This window comes from Leptosomus discolor, chromosome 15 (assembly GCF_034619465.1).
Source record: "Leptosomus discolor isolate bLepDis1 chromosome 15, bLepDis1.hap2, whole genome shotgun sequence".
NCBI classification, from domain to species: domain Eukaryota; kingdom Metazoa; phylum Chordata; class Aves; order Leptosomiformes; family Leptosomidae; genus Leptosomus; species Leptosomus discolor.
The window spans coordinates 14,488,073-14,509,119 of NC_141405.1; the positions used below are offsets into that span (position 1 = coordinate 14,488,073).

Below are 21,047 nucleotides of genomic sequence, written 5' to 3' on the forward strand. Positions count from 1 at the left end.
GGAGCGCTGCGTTATGGAGAGCTGAGAGATGGAAACGGTCCCGGAGAGGATTGGGGCAGCTCCTGCCCAGCCCCGCCAGGGTGTGACAGCCCTGCCCGCCCAGGAGACGCTGAAGCCTGGAAGCAATCTCTGATCTCAGCAGGGCAGGGCACAAAAGCAAAACCAAGAGTGTCTCATCCTCTGCCCAGGCATCTGCGAAAGGTTCAAAGTCCCCGGCAATGCCCGGGCAGGGCAGCTGTCAGGCTACAGCACTCCTGCACCCCGGCGTTGGGGTGCCCTGCCTGATGGGTCCCCCAGGGCAGCGGGGTCGGTGCAGGCAGCCGGAGCCCAGGCTGCTCCCAGCCAGAGCCCAGTGCCATCCACACATGCGAGCACTGACCAGGTTAAGACCTTGCTTTTCCTGGCAGGTTCAGGAAAAAAAAAAAAAAAAAAGAGAGGAGAAAAACAAAGCAACTGTCTGCATCTCTCCCCAAAAGCAAAACAGACCCCTCCCTTCAGCTATTTCCTATCGCACCAAGAGTTTCCAGGATGGTCGAACCAACAATAAATAGAGGGTGAGGCCTTGGGAAATGCCCGACTTGGAGCTGTTTAATGAATCTGTGGTCTTGAGAGCCCAGCAGCTCCCCTCTGCCCTGTCCAGAGCAGCAGGACCCCTCGCATGGATCCAGAGACCAAATCCTAAACGGAGCGAACCGTTCTGCCTGTGCCCACACGTGACTTGGGAAAACTCAGTGCCATCCAGAAGTCAGCATTTGGACATGGTAAATAAAAGAGACAAAACTGGAACTCGAGCCCTGTGGCTGCTGTGCCAGAGGGTGGCTCTGACTCTGGCAGCCCAGCAAGGCGAGTGAGAGCAGTCGAGGCAAAAGATTTGGTATAAAAGGCAATTTTAAAGCATTTCCTTTCTGAAAGATGCAAGTGCGAAATGCAAGATGCAAACAAATTGTCTTGTAGCTTCTTGCTGTGTAAGCCCTGCTTCTAGAAAAATGAAGAGAATGTGAAAGCCACTTAAAACCACTGCTGCACAGGGCTCAGAGCAGCATAGCATCAACCCCAGGAGACATCTCCCTTGGTGTTTGCACTTTGTTCTCCGTGGCAGTCACTGGATACACAGGTAAATCATGACAAGATGTTGGTATCTCAATTATCTTGTCAGCTCTGCTCAGAGGGATTTATCACACAGTAATTAATCCTCCATAGCTGAAACGTGAGAAATATGGAAACCTCGGGGCAGCATCTCTGTGGGGACACCCAGGGAAGATTTGCTGTTCTTCAGAACTGGTAGCCAATATGCTGGAGATTTTTAACAGGTAAAATGTACCAGTTGACCAAGGAAATCCCTTTATTTTCCTCTCATGGCCCCTGAGCACAGATCCCTGCAACACCAACCGTCCCCAGCTCAGGCTCTTCGCAGATTTGGCTTGGGAGGTTCCCCTGGCTAAGCCCCAGTGCTGTCTCTGAGGCTGGCAGTTACCCTCATCCCTGGACGTGCCCATGACCTCCTTCAGCAACAGTCCTCGTGCCACCACTTGCTGGCCTGTGTTGTGTCCCTTGATGGGCGGGTTTTGAAACCAAGAAAATCCCCTTTTCCCTTGCTCCGCCCCAGCGAGCCATGCCAGCCGCAGCGACTGGCGCTAGAGATGTGGGGAGATGCCAATTAGAGGTGAGATGAAAGGATAGGGAAGTCCTTTGAGACCATCAAGGGAAAACACAGTGAAAACATCCCCCAAGCACTCGGCAAATCCTATCTCCCATCATAGCAAAGGCCAGGAGGAAAAGATTAAATACGGGGGACTGGATTGCTCAGCTCACACACCCATCTTCCTCAGTAGCCTCAAAGCACAGACCTAATTTATCCTCCTTTAATCACAAGTCAAGAAAGAGTCACCGAGGGGTGGATGGACACACCCCGGGCCTTGGACACAAACTGCTGTCATGTCTTTTCAAGTGCTGAGATAAAAGGCCGTAAAACTCACCTCGATATTAACGTCTTGTTGCCCTGTGAGCTGCCAACCTCCATGGATTTAGCTGGGCAGTTGCCAGCAGGCAGGTCATTGGTGGCACTGAGCATTGCCGCTGCCGGCTACAGGAATGCAGCCTGGTATATTTGTGCAAAAGCACACGAGCAGCCATGCCTCGATTTCAAGTGTCCTCAGGAAGGGAAAACGCCACTTTCACTTCAGAAAAGCTGCAGGGGTTTGGTGGGACTTTCACGGCGACAACAACAACAAAAAGCTGTTTGGTTGTGCAAAACCAGGGAACGAAGCGGAGCAGCTCCCGGCTGCACACAAACATCCTGCTCCATGCAGACCAACACTCCAGCGTTTCCTCCTGGTCTCCTCCCTCTCCCCCAGCCTTTGCCTGCACCTTAGCACAGCTGACAGACCTGCTCCCGAAAGACCTCAAGAACCCCGGAGTTTGGAGAAGCCCAGGCTGCTTACCTCATCCCCAAAAAACTGGGGATGCTCCAAAGAAATCACTGGAGCAACGAGACGGATGACAGAGTTGGGGTGGCGGAGCTTCATCACCCTGTCCGGTCCTCTCCTCATCCCATCCCTGCCCCAGCAGCTCCATGCTTGGAAGGACAAGGCTGAAGCCGGGCATTGCCCCGGGGTGGAGAGCAGAGAGGGACCAAGGAGCAGGTTATGATGAGCCACAAGCCGTGGTGGGAGCCTGGTCCCAGCTGCCATGTAGGGAACACGGGAGTGGGAAAGCGAGGGAGATGCTCGAGCTCCCCAGTGCAGCCTTTCCTCCCTCCGGTGAGCACTGCCCCTTCTGCGGCTGCAGAGCCCTCCCGTCCTGCCGAGGGGTGCACTGGGGCTGTGCAGGGGACTGGCGCCCTGGTGGATGGGAGGCATCTGGAGGAGCATCTGCTCGCCTCTGGGTGCCCAGGACCACGGCACGTGCAGGGTGCTGGGGCAGGCAGGCGGTGCTGGACACCGTGATCAGCCTCAGCGCGGGGCTGGGGGTCCCGAGGGAGAGAGAACAGCGATGGAGGCAAAGCAGAAAGGCGGGTGGGTGCCTCCCCCAGGGACCCCGGTCCCGCTCCCTCCCGAGCAGTGCAGTGACAGCCATGGCAGCTCGTGCGGGCTCAGTTCTCCTCCCAGGGCAGGGCCGCGGGCACATGAATCAGGGCCATAAATTCACGCTCTCTCCCTCCCTGGCCTACGCCCTCCCCGGCACATGCAGCAGCGCAGAGCTCCCAGGGGCCACGCTGTGAAACTTGGAAGTTATCAAGCCAGAGCCCTAGAAAACTATCAAAATCTTGACCCACAATCCAAAGCATTGCTTAAACATAAAATCGTATTTGTCTCTGATTTTGTTTGCCCCGTGCATTTCCCCGCAGCCGGGAGGCTCCATGCAAGTGTCACTATTTAGTGTTTCTAGTGAGAAAGGGGATCTCAGCTTCCAGGTCGAGCTCCAGACCCCAGACCTTGTCCCTGGCATCCTCCAGCGAAAGATAAAACACAGCAGGACCCAGCCTGGGGACCCACACGGAGCTGCCAGGAGCCGGGGAGTGGCCCATAACACCGTGTGCCGGCAAAGGACCCATGGCTGTGGCACAGTCTCCTCCTTCTGCCCCCAGCTTCAGGCGGGGGGGCAACCCCAAGGGGCAGGCAGGAAAGTCAGAACCCTGCCTGCAGGGCTGCCCGAATGCCAGCACAGCCCCAGGACCCTCCTGTCCTTGCCACGTGCTGCTCACAGCACACTGCCTGCTCCTTTGGCCCCACGAGACACTTTTTCTCTCCCTCCCCTCCATGGGTGCTCCTCATCCCTCTTTCCCCCCACCTAACCCAGGCCTGTCGGCTCCCTCACACCAATCCTTCTGTCCATTTCCCCTTTTCCCAACCATTCCAGATCTGCCAGCTCACAAATACCCCAACATCTGCAGTTCAGCGAACCCACCCTGAACCCCCGCTCCCCTGTGGCCTTTTCCTCCCGGCACACCCCCTCCTCTTGCTCCCCCCCTCGCAGGGGGTTGCCGGCAGCCACCCATTCTGCAAAACAACCTCCCCGGGTTCAGCGGGTCGGAGACACCCGCAGCCCGGCCGACGTTGTGCAGTGTCACCCGTGAAAGATTTCCCTGGGTGCCAGCTCCAAGGCACAAGTGCCTTTTCCCCTGCGAGCAGGGTGGCCAGCGAGGGCAACCTTTGAAACCTGCAACAAATGGTCCCTGAAGGGCTCTGTGCTGCCTTACCCAGCTGTGGTACCCCCACCTCCGCTCCGCGGCCCCCCACCCAAATACCTTCAGTGACAAAACTCGCCCCGTGCAGCCCTGCAAAGCCCCGCTTCGTCACGAGCGTTGCCTTTCCCAGCCGGCGGAGAGGCACAAAACAGCGTCCGACAGCCAAAACCAGAGGGAAAAGGGGGAACAAGCAGGTGGGGAGCTGGGCCCCCTCGCTCCATGCCCTGCCTACCTGCTCACCCAACGAGCCTCGCGCCTTATTTCACCCCCCAGTTAATCAACACAGCGAAATTAAAGCAAGCTGGGCGCTAAAGAGCACAGATGAATTAATTCCACAAACCTCATTAGCGCTGGGTCTGACTCAGTGTCCAAATCCTCTGTCGCAGCCCGAATAACAGGCACCCACACACCAAGCCAAGAAATTCTTCCGAAGGCAGAGGGGGAACGCGCTGCTTCGCTGCCGCGACTTGATTTCCAGCCTTGGCCTTTTCTTTCTTTCTTTTTTTTTTTTTTTTTTCCCTCCCTCCTCTCTATTCTCTGTCCCTTTTCTCTTTCCGGTTAAACGTCAACTTCCAGTCCGGCGGGGAGGGCAGGCAGCCCGCGATCCCACATACCTCCCCGCTGATTTCTGTACCCTCCAGTCAAATATCGACTTTGTTCTCGCTCCCCTCGCCGTCCCGGAGCTGCTGCCTCTCCCTCCCGGGGGGCTGGCGGGGAGAAAAGGTGGGAGCCACGATAAATGAGATGGGATCCCAGGTGAGGACGAGCTTTATCCCAGCTGGGGAGGGAGGAGGGGGTGCCCGTGACTCAGGGGTTGGCAGTCCTCCCTCGCACACCTGGACGGGCAGGCACAGCCCGTGCGGCTGCCCTGGGACCCTCCCTCGGCACAAGCACCGCAAGGGAAGGGTGAGCGGGTGGTGGGAAGGCGCCCGCCGTGCAGAGGGGACGTGGAGGCGGCCGTGGGCAGCAGCGGCTGCTTGGCTTCGCCCTCCTGCTCGGGGCAGAGCCAGGGGCACTCCCCAGCCCCCCTCGCTGGGGGTTTCCCCTCCAAATTTGCCACCGGCACAAGTGGGGGGGCGTCATGCCTGGCACCCAGGTAGCTCCTAGCTGAAATATCAGGGAACGATCCTGCCACAGCCACGACCACCACCCAGCTGCCAAGCCCAGCCTCGGTACCTTGCTCACAAAGAGGACAGATCCACATCCCACTTCATCCAGGGCACGAGCAGGACAGCCCCCTCCTCACCCGCAATGGATCCAGCAATGCAACCCCGTGTAGCGCCGCAACTGAGACCCACCCACACCCGCTCCTGCTGCGCCCCACCACGGTCCAAGGAGCAGCAAACCCACCACTGCATCCAGCCCTTCTGCTGGGCTGGATCAGAGACCCCTTCCCCAGTCTAAGCAAGAGCAGAGGAAGGTTTGGAGTTCAGGCGAGGTTATTTTTTCTGTCCCACGGCATCCTTTTGCTTTAGAGGCTGGGGTTTGTCACAGCTCAGACCCGGTCACACCTCCCGTGGTGCAGAACGTACACGCACCGGAGCAGACGCGACGGCAGAGGCTGCATTTTAACTCCCTGACAAATCATCACCATGAAAACTGCATCCTCTCAGCTTCAACGCAAACAATAGCAACAGCCAGATGAAAAAGTCGCATATTTCCTGCCTGCCCTGGAGATTAAAAGTATGAGCAGGGCAATTTTGGCCTTTTTGTTATCAATATAGCATCACGAAAGCCGCTGATCGACTCCCTAATGGTGGTGACTGAGCATCGATTCAAATGAAAGTGAGGAGCAGGATTCCTTTCACTACAAGATATAGTAAGCTCAAATAAATATACGTAAACTGTGTAATCCTCAGGAAAAAGGAGGATGTGCTCGTGCCATTAAAAACTGCAGCAAATGGGAAACAGGCAGGGGCGCAGCCGAAGATGGCCCAGGCTGTGTAAGTCTGGTATTTCCTAGTTTCCAAACACTTGACTTGGCAACCTCAGCATTACCCCGGCCCTTTTGGAGATGAGATTTCTCATATTTAAACAAAAATTCTGAGAATTAAGGGGGGTTGTTGTTGTTTTTTTTAAACCACAACAGACATTTACTGCAGCATGAGAGCTGGGACGTGAGGCTCCGTCGCTCGAGCTACAGCAGCAGCTAAAAATTAAATATTAAAAGTATTTTAGTATTGGTTCCTCAACAGGAGCCCTGGAGCCGACCAGAAAAGCTTGGAACCAGCAGCTTCCACCCCAATCTTTGGTGTCCTTGGTTTCTGGATGTCATCCTTTGCCCACCTGAGGTGGAGGATGTTTTTGTTGCCTCCTGTAGAGTATCTCTGGTCTCACCTACAGACACCCCGACAGCCCCAGGGCTGCCTGACACCATCTCCCTCCCCGTCATCCCAGCAGCCTGGAGCAGCACGGCAGGACCAGCACAGCTCAGCATCTCCAGCTGTGAGGAGGATTCCAGTTACCCACCCTGGGTGCTGACAGAGGCATTCATTTTGCACCTTTCTTTGAGACGTGTCTTCCCAGCCCCAACAGATCTCCGAGCACACGGAGCATGGATTTGCAGGGCTGATAAAAGGCACTTTTCTAACATCAAGACAACTCCACCAACAACTTTAAGGCAACAAAGCAGAGAGGAATTAGAAGTTCTCAGTAAATGGTCATAAGAATTTCATGGGTTTTCACATCATCATAAATAAACAATTGTTGGTTTATGGGCTGCCTTTCAGGCAACTTCTCCAAGTCACTTTCACCAGGGGACAATACCTCCTGAGCTCAAGTTTTTGCCTTGGTTCGGTACCTTGCACTCACTGCCTGCTGGATCAGGCTTTTGTCACACAAATTCGCTGTTTTAAACAACAGAGAACAGGGACTTGGGAGAGGAAGGATCAGCAGGTTTTGCTGCAGATGGCCCTACCAAAGCTCACGGCCGCATTCGTGGTGGACCTCACACTTATAAATCAGTGATTTTTCTGCTGTGGCAACGTAGCCTAGAAATTTTTGCCCTAGGAGCAAACCCAAGTCATTTTATAGTTCAGACTAAATTATTGCTCTCTCTGCTGAGACTATGAGTCCAAGTGCCAATTACTGACAATTACAGGTGATTTTAGGGTTAATTACTTTCTTCTTTTTTTAATGCCACACCAGCTTGTACAGAACCTTTTTTTTCTTTCAGTCCTGCCATCGCAGTGTACCCAGAGATGGCTCTGGGGCTTTTTCTAGGTCTCTGTTGAGTGGTTACAGCCAAGATCCTGCTGCTGGAGCACGTTCATTCCCTTTCTGAATTCTGTAACAACACACACTGCTAAAAGAAAAATAAATACTTGATCCCCCAGCTGCACTGTATGCTGTATTGGCAATATCCTGCTATCTGGCGTGAATTTAAGGAATGCTTAATAACGTATTATTAATGTACATTAATGTGCATATAATTTATTGCACTAAATGATGCTTAATGTAATTACCCAGGTAATTAAAAGTGTACGGTTAAATCCTCCCATATTCTCTTCCTCAGCCTTTCCCCTTAAGATAGCATTAACTACACATGTCCGTTGTTTTGCAACGGATGTTCCTTGTCACAAACACGTACCCAAAGGAAAATCTCTTTGCTGAATGTCACTGATGCCCATTTGCCTGCGACATGAATGGGCGGCAGGAGGTAAGCGGGCCACCGAAACCACACAAGAGGAAAACGTTAGTGAAGGATCCAGGATAAAACTTCTGCCGATGCCAATCCTAACGTCCATCCAGGGAAACCAGGACCTTCCAGGGTTACATCGGCATCTTACCCAAAGGGCTGAAAGCACACCGGTGTTGTCTGAAAGATTTAGCAAGATAGCCCACCTTTCCTCCTGGTTTGTGTGGGCTGGCCCCATACGAGACAGTCAATAGTGTGGGTGAGAATCTCGTGAGGAGCCAGCCCACAGGAACGGGGCGAGAGGGTGGGCTGTCACCTTTTGTCATGCTCTCCAAGCACTGCAAGAGGCTAAACAAAGGGGAGAGGGGTTAAAAGTACCAGTAACTTCACCTTGTGTCACTGCACCAAAAGGCAGGCTTGTTTTCTTCCTAATGCTGGTTCACACAAATGTGGTGGAGGACAGACAGACAGACAGACAGACGCCTTCTACGTGAAAAGGCAAAACCTTTTCTTGTGAAATCCTGGTGCTTTGCTGTTTACTGGCAACCGAAAGCACGAGCCCAGCTCCAGCCAAAGACAAGTTTCAAATAAACAAAGACTAAATATTGGAAGTCATTGGTGTCCATGGTTCTCGCTTAGAACAAGAGGAAGGAAGTAGAATATAAACAGTCGGAGGAACAGCAGCGCAGGCAAGGCTCGGAGATGGAAAACTGCTCTGCAAGAGTGATGTGTGGATACGCTGGGGTAAACGCTCCCCAAAAGGACGAGGAGACTTTGGTGGAACCTCTCTGCCACTTTGTGGGTCTTGCACCTCAACAGCAATTTATTTATTCTAACATCAGGCAGTCCTGGAGAGCCCTGCTTAAAAGCATCTCCCTGTGGAGGTACAAGTCAGGGGTTTCCTGGGTTCGCGCCATTTAACCATGGCCAGCAGCCCCTGCCCTTTGATAACTTTCTGGGCACACTGCAAAGACCATCTGTTTGAGGGGCTTCACAGAAGCTACCACCTCTTCTCCCCTGCCATGACCAAGAGCTGGAACGCAGCTCATGCAGGTGTCGGCTGAAGCAATCACCTCCATGCTGCTAGAGCCGGCTGTGTCAGCGGCAAAGCCTTGGCATAGCCCAAAGACTTGGCAAGGAAGGCTTTTTTTACTAGTCTCAGTAAATAACTCTCACGAAACAGACAGTACAGCAGCAATCCAGCTAAAACATAGCTTCAGGTGCTCACATTTTACGGTTTGAGGTGGGGCTGGCAAGGGCTGCCCCTCCCCACCTGCTCGTTGGGTTAGGCAGCGCCCAGCGAGACATAAAATAAAAGCAAGTCCTGAACACACAAGATCCCTTCCCACAACAGCATCAAAGGAGGGCAAATCTCTAAATCACAACAAGCAAATAGGAAAGAAAAATCAACACTTCAGGGCATGGAGGTGGGAGAAGAGACTTCAGAAGGGAGGGTGAGAGCAGAACCAGCTCTGCCAAGGATGACTTCATCACGGCAGCTCTCCTCCCTCCGCTGAGCAGCCCAGCGTGGCAGAGATACACACTTGAACATGGAGCTTCAGCTAAGATAAACCTACTCAAGCTAGGAGACACCCATGCTTAAAAAGGTGGTAAGTAGAGAGAAGCCCATGGTTTTCAAGGAGCATGAGCCTGGAATTCTCAGACTAAGGAATAACAAAAACGGGACCAGTTTTACGCTCCTGGGTACAGTTAATCCCCCTCTGGGAGAAGAGATAAGAGTATCTACAGCCTTTAGGAGTCAGAAGTGCAGCCTGAGCAATCACTATTGCAGCAGGCTCGTAAAGAACCCTTGAGCCATGTAAGCTGGGGGTTTGCACTACAACTGCAAGCTGCGTCAGAGCTGCACTTGGGGGCTGTTTAAACCAGAGGCACTCAAACACTCAGTGCGTCCCTCCAGCCCTGCTGCGCTCAGCGGCCGTCACACAGCCCTGGCGTGATCGCAGCCCTACAGACCTCTAACAAGCAAACTACTGAAACCTCCTGTTTGAGGGCTTCAGGCAGAGGCTTCATGGGCCAGAAAAGGATCCTTTTCCCTCAGGACTTCGCTCCTGCACGCCTGAAGCTCCCTCCACCTTCCTCTGGTGCGCGGGCTGACCACAGCCGAGTGCGAGTCACCAACCTGTACGATCGCATTCTCAGAGGTAGGAAAGAGGCTTTTTCCTAGAACTGCAGTTTCTGACTTGTGTAACCATCTATTACTTCCGATAGCAACACACAAGATAAACAAGAGCAGCAAGCTATTGTACTGGCTGCAAGTTTGTTATACAATGGTTGGCATCTCCACTCCAGCATTTCGGGAAGGAGAGAAAAAAGAACAAGGAGAGAAAAAAGAAAACAACGACCACCCAAACCATGCACGCTTCGAGTCGCTTTCTCTGCTGCAGATAGCAGTCATGAGAGCTCGGCAGTCAGCTGCCAGAGCACAGCTCAGTTCAGCCAGGTCTCTTGCAGAAGCCTGGTACTGGCAGGAGTCTGAAACGCATTAAGAGGAGCATCAGCTGCTCCAGGTGCCTCACAGCCACCTCTGCTCAGCAGGTTCCAGCAGAGCTAGCGTTAGGAAGGTTTCTCCCTATCCCTCTATGTAGCATCATCAAGCCCTGCTGAACAGCACCGTCCTATCGCTCCAGAGCTGCTGGACCTACATCGTTGTTCCCTGCCTGCTGCAGCATGGTGGAAGCCAAATGAGCAGAGGTTTTTTTGTGCTGGTCACAAAGTCCGCAAAGAAATCCAGAGGTTTGGAATGACTATGGATACTGCAGAGCAAGGAGGAAGAGGGTGCACAGAAGAGGAAGGGGTGGGGTGCCAGGGTGCATGGTGTAAGATACTTGCAGTTAAACAACGGTCAGTAGCTTCTGTAGTCAAACGATTCATCCCCAAGAACATCAGCGGCTGCCCTGTGCCAGGTGCTTAACTGGTGAGAGTGGTTAAATCCATGTAGTCTCACCTGGCTCTCCCACTTCGTGCTCACCACCAGTTACAGACAGGACAGAGGAAGGGGATGCACGAGACTGGCTGGTACTTCTGGCACCAGGCTGCGTTTCTGTGTACTGGCACCCATCCCAGCGAGACATTGAACCTCACTCAGCTTCAGGCTTGCTCACAGCACACATACTAAGGATACTCATTAGAGTAATGTTAGTTGTTCCAGAAGCCCAGACACACCTCCCACCCCTGCTCACAGGAACAGGTCCTCCTGTGCCCAAAGTTTGTCATCAGTCTCTAGTCTGAGAGAAGCTGCAGCAGCTCGTGCCCACCTTGCTGCAGTTTTACTGCTGTCCCTTCATCCCCATGTCGTTCAGCAGGACTTTAACACAGATATTTATACCAAACAGGTTTTCAAACAGGGTGGAATTGTACAAGACATTCTAGACAGGAAAATCACCTTATGGAGATGCAAAACTATCTAATGGCTTGTATTTCCCACCACAAGTGCATCCTTGGCCTTTAAAGGAAACCCCCGAAAACTGTTCCCCAAGGCAAGGAATTAAACAGCTTGACCAGTTGAGGTGAAACATGTCGTCCTCTGCAGAGCACGTTACAATCCCAAAATAGAAGACTGGGAGCTGTCACCACCTTCCATGGGATGAGGGTGGAGTTAAGACATGTTACAAGCTTGCAGGAACCGTCAACAGCTCAATGCAAAGTAATTTAAGAGAGATGTTTCCATTTCACCATTTCCATGCCTTTCAATATTTTACTGCTTTAAGAAGAGCAATTCCACCATCTCCCCGACTTCCCATGCTACAGTCTCATCAGTCCCCTGGTTTCTCCCCCATCAGCATTCCTGGATACACAGACGCTTTTTTTTAAAGCTAAAATGACTGCCAGGATGAAGTGTTTTAACACTTCTTAAAATTATTTAAAAGCAGGAAACCAACCTCTTATTTCTTCCTTAAGCCTCCATAAATGCAAAGTCCGGATCAGGAGTGATATAAGGAATGTAAAAAAACCAGAAAAAGCAACACCAGATTCTAAGACACTTTCGTTGATCTGGTAACTGTCCCTCCTATCACTGCTTATGCACTAAACAGGCTCTGGGTAGAAATTTAACTTGGGGAAAAAAACAATGGGAAACAGAAAAATTACCAAAACTGAAAAAATCATGATCTAAGAACTAAAGGCCATTTAAATAACCTGGAGCAACCACTGCAAAGGAAAAAAAAGTCCAGGTTAGCAGCTGTTGCTCTACACAAATGGAACCATTCAAGTTATTTACCCAATTTTCCTCAAAACAATGAGCCAACCACTTCATTGCTGATGAGCTCCATTTTAGGAGAATGGCCTCTATAGAGGAAGGTTTTTTGAAAGACCCAGGTATGAGGACCAGAAGGTAACTTCTGAAGAAGTTTAAGATGCAGGAATACATTTGAAAAAAACCACCATTAAGAACAGCTGAATTACCAACTATTTCAGAACATCCTCTACAACAAAAGCATCTCCATTCAAAATCAGTTTAATGCCCCCTTTTATTCCCCCCCGTCAGAGATTTAAAAAAAAAAAATCCATAATGTGAAAAAACCTTCATGCCACCCCCACTTTCTGGGAATTATTACATACCTCATGGTATCTGTAACCCACAGCACAACAAACGGGTAGTGATTCTCCCTCGCCAAGATGAGAAATGCAGACACATCAATGACACCAGTTGGGGTTTTTTTTTTAAAGACTTTTCCATTTTTATAATAATTTTTTTCTACACAGGTAAGAAGATTTATACAATAAAATTTTCAATTGAAAATACTTTTTCACAACAGTGGAGCAAGCAGTAACTGCCATGTGTGCACTTCACAGTACATCACTATCTAGTACAAAGATGGACAATACCACAAGTAAGACCAGACGCTCTCCTCTGCTTATCTGCTGTCCGATCTCTTGCCATGGCAATGGAAGAGTTTTCTCTGCACAAGTCTTTGCAAATGAGTTCACAAATCCGACCTCTACAGCTTACAGGTTCCACAGAAATCGCCACCCCTGCAAGACGGTAACGAGACTATTTCGGCAAATAGTTTTGTTTCCTCAAATAGTTCAACTGTTTAACACGTGGTCACTAAGATCTACACAGATAAGCACAGGGGTACAGATGTCAGTACTCTAACAGTCAGTCCACATTCACAGATGCAGATCCCTTCAAGTCTCTGCTACACATTTGAAGATGGACACTGGCCAATTGTCTCTGCTTCAATTCCCCTGGGACTGAGCGAGTGCACGGGAGGGAGGTACGTACCACGAGCCGCTAGCAGCCTTCGAGCGTGACCTGGAATACACAAGGGTAACACTGATATTCCTTCACTACTTGCCTTGGTTTTTTTCTCCCCTGAACCAGACTTGCAAGTAGGAAAGAAGAACCTAGCGCAGTAATTTCATGAGCTAACTTTCACAAGCCGACTCCAGATACCACCTTCCTCCCGCACAACGCACAGAGACTGGTTCTTCCCACAGCGAGAAAAGGCAGAGGCATTTTCGGCAGAGGTCCATTCCTGTGGGCACACAGCTGGCATGCCTGCTCCTGCCCCCATTCTTTCAAATGGGAACTGTGGTCTGTTTCAAAGAATCTTGTCATCGTTTACCAAAGGCAAAAGCTACCCCTCCCTTCCAAGAACAATGGCTTCAATGACAATTAAGTCCGAAAATCCAGGCCCAGCACTGCAGTCACTGCTTTGCCTTTTTCACAATGGTGCCAACAGCCGATATGACTGTCGTTTTGGATCCACTCGCGCTGGTTGTCACTGTGACAACGCCCGGCAGCGTTGCAGTAGTGGTGAGGATGGTGGGCTGAGCTATCGTCGTTACAGGGATGGCCGAGTCCCACTTGCTCTTCCTCTTCTGGGCATCTGTGCATTTGATTAGATCAAGCAAACGAGGATTAGCATCACGTTAGAGGTCACCAATCCCTTTGTAACACCCTGTCAACTCTTCCTATACCACTGCTCAACTAGACAACTCTCCCCTCACATTAATTTCAGCGTACACTGGCCATAAGTGTTGAGGAGGAAAGACAACTTTATACCTCCAGAGTCAAAGTAAAACTCTAGAGCTGAACTCCAGCCAAGTGGGAGAGAGGGTCACTCCCTGCCCCAAAGCCTATTTAATTTTAACAGAGCACACTGATCTCAGTTGCTCTGGTACAGGTACAGGACACAGCCACCAGCCTCCAGTGTCTTTTCTCCCTTCCTCCCAGTTTAAAAGGAAGGCAAGAATGATTTTCAGTCCTTCCAAATCTCTTGAGATGCATCAGTCCCAAGAACACTCTACAACCATAAACATCAGCAGGTTTCTTGACCTGCTAATAAACCTCTTCACTATTCAACCTGTCTCCTAAGCTTTCCTTGCAGAACGGCAGCCACGGGACACAGGGATCAGAGAAAAGCTAGTCTGTCACATCTTGGAAGGACCACTGTATACACATTAGACACACAATCAACAAGGAGCCTTCAGGGTCTCCAGAAAGCACTAATCCCAGCATTACTGCAGCTGACAGGTACAATCACAACTGTTCTTTACCTCCCACGGTGGTACTGGCCGTTGTGGTGGTTGTAGAAGCGGCACTTGTTGTTGTACCCTTTTTAGTGCCAGTCACAAACTCGATCTGGGAAGGGAGAGACAGGCAGCAGACAGAGAAGATAAAAATGAAATGTTAATATATATAGTCTTTTTTTACCCCGCCTCGCTTCTCTATGTTTTTAAAAACCAGCTTTAATGTCATGTAAGACGCTGGCCTCTGAGCTGACTTGTCATGCAGGAAGAAAGATGCAGACCTCAGGCCAAAGCGTACTGAAGTCACGATCATTAAGGATTCCTGCAACCCAGCTCCTAAGTCAGATACAATAAAAATGTGCTTGCTAACTGGTATAAGCATAGGAATCTGACACAGCTCAGAAAGGAGACATCCTGTCATTAAAGAATGTGTTCATACAGTTAGAGGTTCCTGTTCTTTTTTCCTTTAAGAAACATGCAAGACAAGTCCCTACCTGCAGGATTTACTGCGACTGCATCATAGCAGGAAACCTAGCAACAAGGGCTACAACAGCATGCAGTCTCCTGTTTTCAAAACTGCAGATACGGGCAAGGACGTAATCAGATACCTGGGTTACTGAGCAAAAACCAAAACAAGTAGCAAGACACAGCACGCACTGCAAGAAAAAAAAAATACCTCCACACACCGAATATGGAAGGAGATTTCTGCAAGGTTAGATGGCAATCTCTAACGGCAGACAGCTTCTAATGGCAGCCACTAGCTTAAAGGCAACACCACTGACAGGCAGGAATAAAATCTTCCAAAGCCTGTCTGTTCTTTTTGGGGGGTACAGAAGAATGTACGTTTTGCGACAAGCCCAGTTAAAGGTAAAATAGGCCAAACATTTCGGGAAATTGGATGCAAGAAGAGAAGGAGAACAGAAAGTAGATATTGTTTCACAACGAGATACGGTGAGGAAATTAAGCTATAACTAGGCTACGCCACTAGGCAAAACGTCATAGGTTAAGAAAAAAAGCTGTTCTTTATGCATTACCTTGTGTGTATGGGGCTTACTGAATACCCTTTTAAGAGCTCTGGTTTAAAAATACTGACAAAACAGAGGGAAACCCAGTGGAATAAAGAATTTAGAGAAATGGACCTATAAGGAAGGGCAAACAACTTGATCTCTGCAGCTTGGAAACAGACATGCAAGAAGAAAGGACAGAACCAGGGAAAACCAAACAGAATTAGCACAGGCACAGTTCATAAGAAACAGCAAAGCCACAAAATGAAATTCAGCAGGGAAGCAAACACCACCCCTGTATTTCCATCTCTCTTGGTCTTGAATAGCTACCTTTGTGCGTTCCTTCTTGGCCTTCTCCAATTTGTCCATTTCTATCTTCTGGGCTTTAGCTGAGAAAGATCAGAAGTTACAAGAAGCACTAGGGACAGTAAAAATCCATAGTTCTACCTCACTTACACACTTCCCATCATAAACAATCAAAACCTTCAAATTGTGTATAGAACACTAAACTGCCATGAAACAAACTACTGCTTTTTAATCAAAGCATTACTGCACTAAATTAGTGATTTAAGAGATGAAAACAAAGAACCACCAATGTAAGTGAAAAGGCTTTCCAGACTGATGAAGCATCAATAACATTCAGGCACATCCAACCAGAATGAAGTAGTTAGAAGAGCAGCATGTGATGACTTCTCATTTATAAAGGCAGGGAAGACTCTAGTGCAGTTAATTAACAGCACAACACAAAGAGCTAAGTCAGGAAAAAAAAAAAAAGAAGAAGGAAAAAAGGCTTCCTGGAATTACCTAGTGCCTCATAATATGAATCTTCTGACCAGCCATGAGGATCAAACATGTCCTAAAGGAAAAAAAGAAAAGTATGTCAGATTAGGGCTATTTCCACATATACACAAAACCCAGTTCAAAAACGTTTTATGTGTTTCTGTTCACTGATGAGATTCATCACTTCTTGCACCCCAGTGGCACAAAGATCACATCAGACCTTCTAGGACCACGTTCTGTGGTGAATGAAGGAACAGCTTTGAAGCCAAAAGGATGCTGGGGTAGGATGTGCGTTTTTCTGCCGCTCAGCTTCTATCCGCCCGCAAGGAGTTTCACGTCTATCTAAACACCTCAGCAGTTTTTGTTCAGAATCATGATGGCAAAGGAGGCACAGAGGCTCAATACCACACAAAAATGTTCACCTCAATGCAGAGGATCAGACTAAAGTTCCCTTAAAGCATCTCTAACCAAGCAGGCTCAAGAAGGCCTGAGGTAAGACCTAACACCCCTATATTGCCTTTTACCCACTCCCTCCCCAGTCAAAAGTATCGCACCTCACCTTCGGGTAATTTGTACCGAGTTCATCAATAGAACAAAACTGGATCAGCTTTTCATAGATGCTGCAAAGGAAAGACAAGAGTTCAGAACAGAGCCGGTGAGCTAGAAGCCAACAGAAGCATTTCAGATTTGTCACCTCTGAGGGTCACCTTACACTGCGAGAGTAAAATCAGAACCTGGGAAGCCACACTTGCCATGACGGATGTGACATGCCATTAACCACGTTATTTCCCGCTCCCCCCAAATTAATCTCCCAGCTCCCAGAACAGACACATCTAAAACACCTCATCCAAAGCCTGTATATTTAAAATCTAGCCAACACATCAACTCTAGTTGTTGCCTCACAGAACACAAAGAAGAGTTTTACTGTTTCAGTTACAACCAAATTATGTCCTTCTCATTTTTGTAAGCAGTAGTACTTCCTGCTCAGGATCCTCTTTCTGCTACAACTGCCACAAAGAGGAAAATTCTTGGCATTTGCTCCGCGGTGCTTTGGTCACACAGGAAGAGATGGTGGCTCACCTGGGGTTGCGGAACTCCTTTTTCCTCTGAATGATGTAGTTCATATCCATGCCCTCTTTTATTTTCCTCTCATACAGCTTTTGAATTTTATCCTAAGGCAGAAAGATTACCAGGTGAGACAGTACGAAAAGGAGGAGCACACCAGCTGACTATCAAAAGTGTACATGTGGAAACAAGCCAATTGAACCAGTGACCTCCTTGCACAGAGGATTCCACCTCTCCCCTAGGGCCAGGCAGGCTGATTAGTACAGACACTCCCCCCTGTAAGGTCTGAAAGTATCTCCATGAACTGTTGGGATGGGTAAGGGAACTGATGTTTGCCCCTTCCGAAGGCTTCAGTGATTAAGGATTTGCATTTGAGGCAGTACTGCACACTCCTCCTTCCCAGTCTGTGGATGCCCTTTACAGCTATGACTGTAGAGAAGCAGAAGCCACCTCAGTGGGACAGGTGAACTCCACAAAGGTTCTCCCACAACTTCCAGTGACCATCACACCCACCTTCAGACTCAGGCATGCACCTGAAAAACAGCTGCTGGGCTACACTGGGCAGAAGGCAAGGCTCGGCTGTGCCTGGGTAACGGAGGAGCAGAGCCAGTTCTGCTGGAGAACCAACCCCAGTGTGACCGTCAGGTATTGCTGGTGGTGTGTACCGGCAGCCAAGCGCTCTCAGGAACAAGGCGCCTGTAAATCCCTGCCCGGGCACAAGTGGCTTCAGCTTCTCTTTGCAGATCACTCATAGTTACGCAGTCTATGAGTGTCTTACTGAACCACAAGCCCCTGCAGAAGGCAACTTAACTGACTCAGGCTGGAAGTGTCAAGCAGTCTACTCTCCAAAAAGATTGAAAGACTAAAAACATACATTTTTTTTTCTTTCCTCAGCAAGATGGTGAAAGACCTTAAAAGTATTTTTACTCTGCTGATGCTGAAAGGATAGCAAAGCAGGAACCTTCAGATGGAACAAACTTTACTACTAGGAGAACATTCTCAGCAATTTCCTTCATCTTTTCTTTTGGACACAAATTTCTCATGTACAAGAGGCATATAAAATAAGACCAGAGGCTAGGCCTCCAGGCTGTCAGGATGGGAAACTCGAGTCAATTTTCCTTTGTTGCGTCTGGATAAGTCAATTCATGCCTCCCTCCGTACAAGCAGTCATCTTGAACACAGAACTGACTATTGTCTAAGGGTCTGCTGATGTCTGAATAAAAGACAATTGTTAAGAGCCGACATGAAACTCCTATTTCATCCACCTTAAAAAAAGCTTTATATGCTAAATTTTCATCAGATCCTCACAAAATTAGCACGAAGAAATTACACAAGCTTCACATCCAGCACGCGTATCGTGAGGCTTAAAGGAACAATTGTAAAAAGCTGAATTTGGGGAGTAGAAATGATTGAAAAGGTGTTCCTTTTTGTCCCCTCCCTGTGGAGGCAGCAATATGCTTCACAAAGTCCACAGATGGGGAACTACTCAGTCAAATTTATAATAAGAAATACTCCCTTTGGCAGAGTTCAAGATACAGTTTATTAGAGGAAGAATTTGACAAAAGGAAAGAGCAGATCAACAGTGAAAAGCCTAGAACATTTTGCATCTCTAAAGAACAATCCCATCTCCTTGCTCAAAGTGCTCTAACATGTGGTTTGACCTACTAACAGAGGACAAGTTCTCCTTTGATTTAACATCGTAAACTGCTGTCAAAGGGGAAGAAAATCTGCTTTATTCTGTCTACTCTCTCGAGCTCTGTGCATTCCTCAGATCTAACATACTCTAATTCATTGATGTCAGAGCAGTAAAATCCTCCTACAGCACAAGAGGAGGAACGGGCGTGCCCAGGTACACCGTGTCAAGAAGAAGAAAGCTGCTCTGGATGGTGAATCATTCTGAATCACCATTGCACATTAGCAGCTTACTTCATAGAGCATTCCAGAAGTGATTCTTTACTTGTATTTCTCCTGGGCAGACAACTGCAGTTCAAACTCAATTGGGTGGTAGGAAACAGCGGCCCCTGCTCTTTCATTCGCCCTCCATCAGGAGGAGGGGAACGGAGCAGAAGGTGACTGCGAGGTTGGTTACTGCAATTATTTGGGTGTGCACCAGAGAAAACATGCATTTGTTTTCTTTTGCTGCCTCTAAGTTACTAGCCTTCCCTCCAAATGTTTATCATCTAGAGATACGTAGGTGGAAAAGGAATCCAGTCAATGCTGCCTCAACCATTCCAGTTAGGGGATTCTCAGGCCTGTATAGAAAAACAATGATGTGTTCTTTCCTATGGAGATGAATTCGCTGAGATAAGAGGATAGCAGCCTTCACAATAAACATTGCTTCTGTGTCACTGGTGGGATCAAGGGCCATTTTAAAGCATAAGTGACCCAGAGAGACTAGAAAACAGCTTTAAAGCTACTTTGAGATTCCTAAACTAGAATTGCTGTAAAATAAACCATTAACACAGTGCGTTCATAAACTCAGTGTGGTAAAGAGCCAGCTTTAACGCTGGAGTTTTGACTTGTGCAAAAATACTGAGCAGAGTTCCCAAATATCCCCCCTCCCTACAGAATTCCAAGCGTGGTGGGGTTTTTTGGTTTGGTTGTTTGTTGTTTTTTTTTTTAAAAGGTGGACTTCTACCAACCTGTAAGTGGTTCGAACATCTGCCAGGAGGCTCAGGAGGGATTTTGATCTCATCTGGAGACATGTTCCGCACTCTCTCTGAAAAAGACGCTGTAGAGAGCAAACTGGGCATGAGTTCCGGCAATACTGAAGGGAATTTAACCCATGCAAGTCATTAAACTTGTTTTATGTCCTTGCTAGTGCTACTCTCTCATTGAGAACCGATGAGCAAAGGCAACGGGAATGCTGTCAACTGGTACTCGTGGTGTTTTCGAAGTGCTGAGCAAGAAGCAGCTAACCTAAAGGTTAGATCATTGGACGAGGGATGTGATGCTTGCTTTATTGATATCTACCTTATACTGTGGCTCTGTCACGCCCACGCTTAAAGCTTTACTTTCAGGGGTCTCTTCACCCCAGAATGGAAATGCGAAAAGCTAAGTTACTTCCCACTTCAGCTGCAATTGTTGTTAAGATCCTCAAAGGCAAAGGATCTCCAGAGGAACAAAGGCTGGTTTACGGAATGTATCTCTAAACCCCTGCACTGTGCACCACATCCAGAGCGCTACACTACTCCAGGTCTTCCATACACACCGTAAAATCCGACTCCGAACAGCTCAGATAACCTGGAATCTCTGACAAAACTTGTGCCAGGATACTCTCAGAGAGAGAATCCAAGCGTGCATGTGGAGGATCACAGGATCGACCTAAAGCAGCCTGGCTCACTGCCATTTTTGGGGAGGTTGGGTCCTACTTATTTCAAGACCTACCTACACGAACCAAAACGGTGCAAGAAGGGAACAACCGTCTCCAAGGCTGTCAGGAGTTAACCACAAGAAATTACAACTAGTCCTTGAGTTACCGTTTCCTTAACGAGCACTTTGATCTTTCCTTACAGAGTCAGACTATTGCTAGAAAGAGCAACTCGTTTTGCAGGACTGAGACCAGCACAGGTTGCCAGATTCCTATAGCTGTTTGTGTTGCGATATACTATTAACAGTACCCGATTGCCCTGCAAAGATTAGTTTACGGAGTTATCAGCAAAAGAAACTGCCATGTTTGCCCCTATTGCTCGCTACTTTCCCACTATTACAGGAAACCCAGTTTTCTAGCCAAGTCCTGGAGCAGAGATTCGCGCCGCATTTAGGCAGCTGGGATTGTTTTCAACCATAATTTGTACAGCGAACACATCCCAGAGTCTGTAGTGGATCAGAGACCTGACACCAGCACAGAAGTCCTATCAACCAAGCCCTTCACATCTGC

General features: G+C 48.9%; 1 protein-coding gene across 1 annotated transcript in view; it reads right to left on the bottom strand.

Moving 5' to 3' along the window:
- Positions 1 to 13,055: 13,055 nt before the first annotated feature.
- Positions 13,056 to 21,047, bottom strand: part of SAP30BP (SAP30 binding protein) — a 30,924-nt gene continuing 22,932 nt past the window's right edge. Inside the window, exons 5-11 of the mRNA XM_086473555.1 lie at positions 19,810 to 19,898; positions 17,183 to 17,274; positions 16,662 to 16,722; positions 16,127 to 16,178; positions 15,653 to 15,711; positions 14,346 to 14,430; positions 13,056 to 13,675 (exon numbers count right to left, since the gene is read on the bottom strand). Of these exons, the coding sequence (XP_086329681.1) occupies positions 13,494 to 13,675; positions 14,346 to 14,430; positions 15,653 to 15,711; positions 16,127 to 16,178; positions 16,662 to 16,722; positions 17,183 to 17,274; positions 19,810 to 19,898 (620 nt within the window). The 3' untranslated portion in view covers positions 13,056 to 13,493. The remainder of the gene's footprint in view (positions 13,676 to 14,345; positions 14,431 to 15,652; positions 15,712 to 16,126; positions 16,179 to 16,661; positions 16,723 to 17,182; positions 17,275 to 19,809; positions 19,899 to 21,047) is intronic.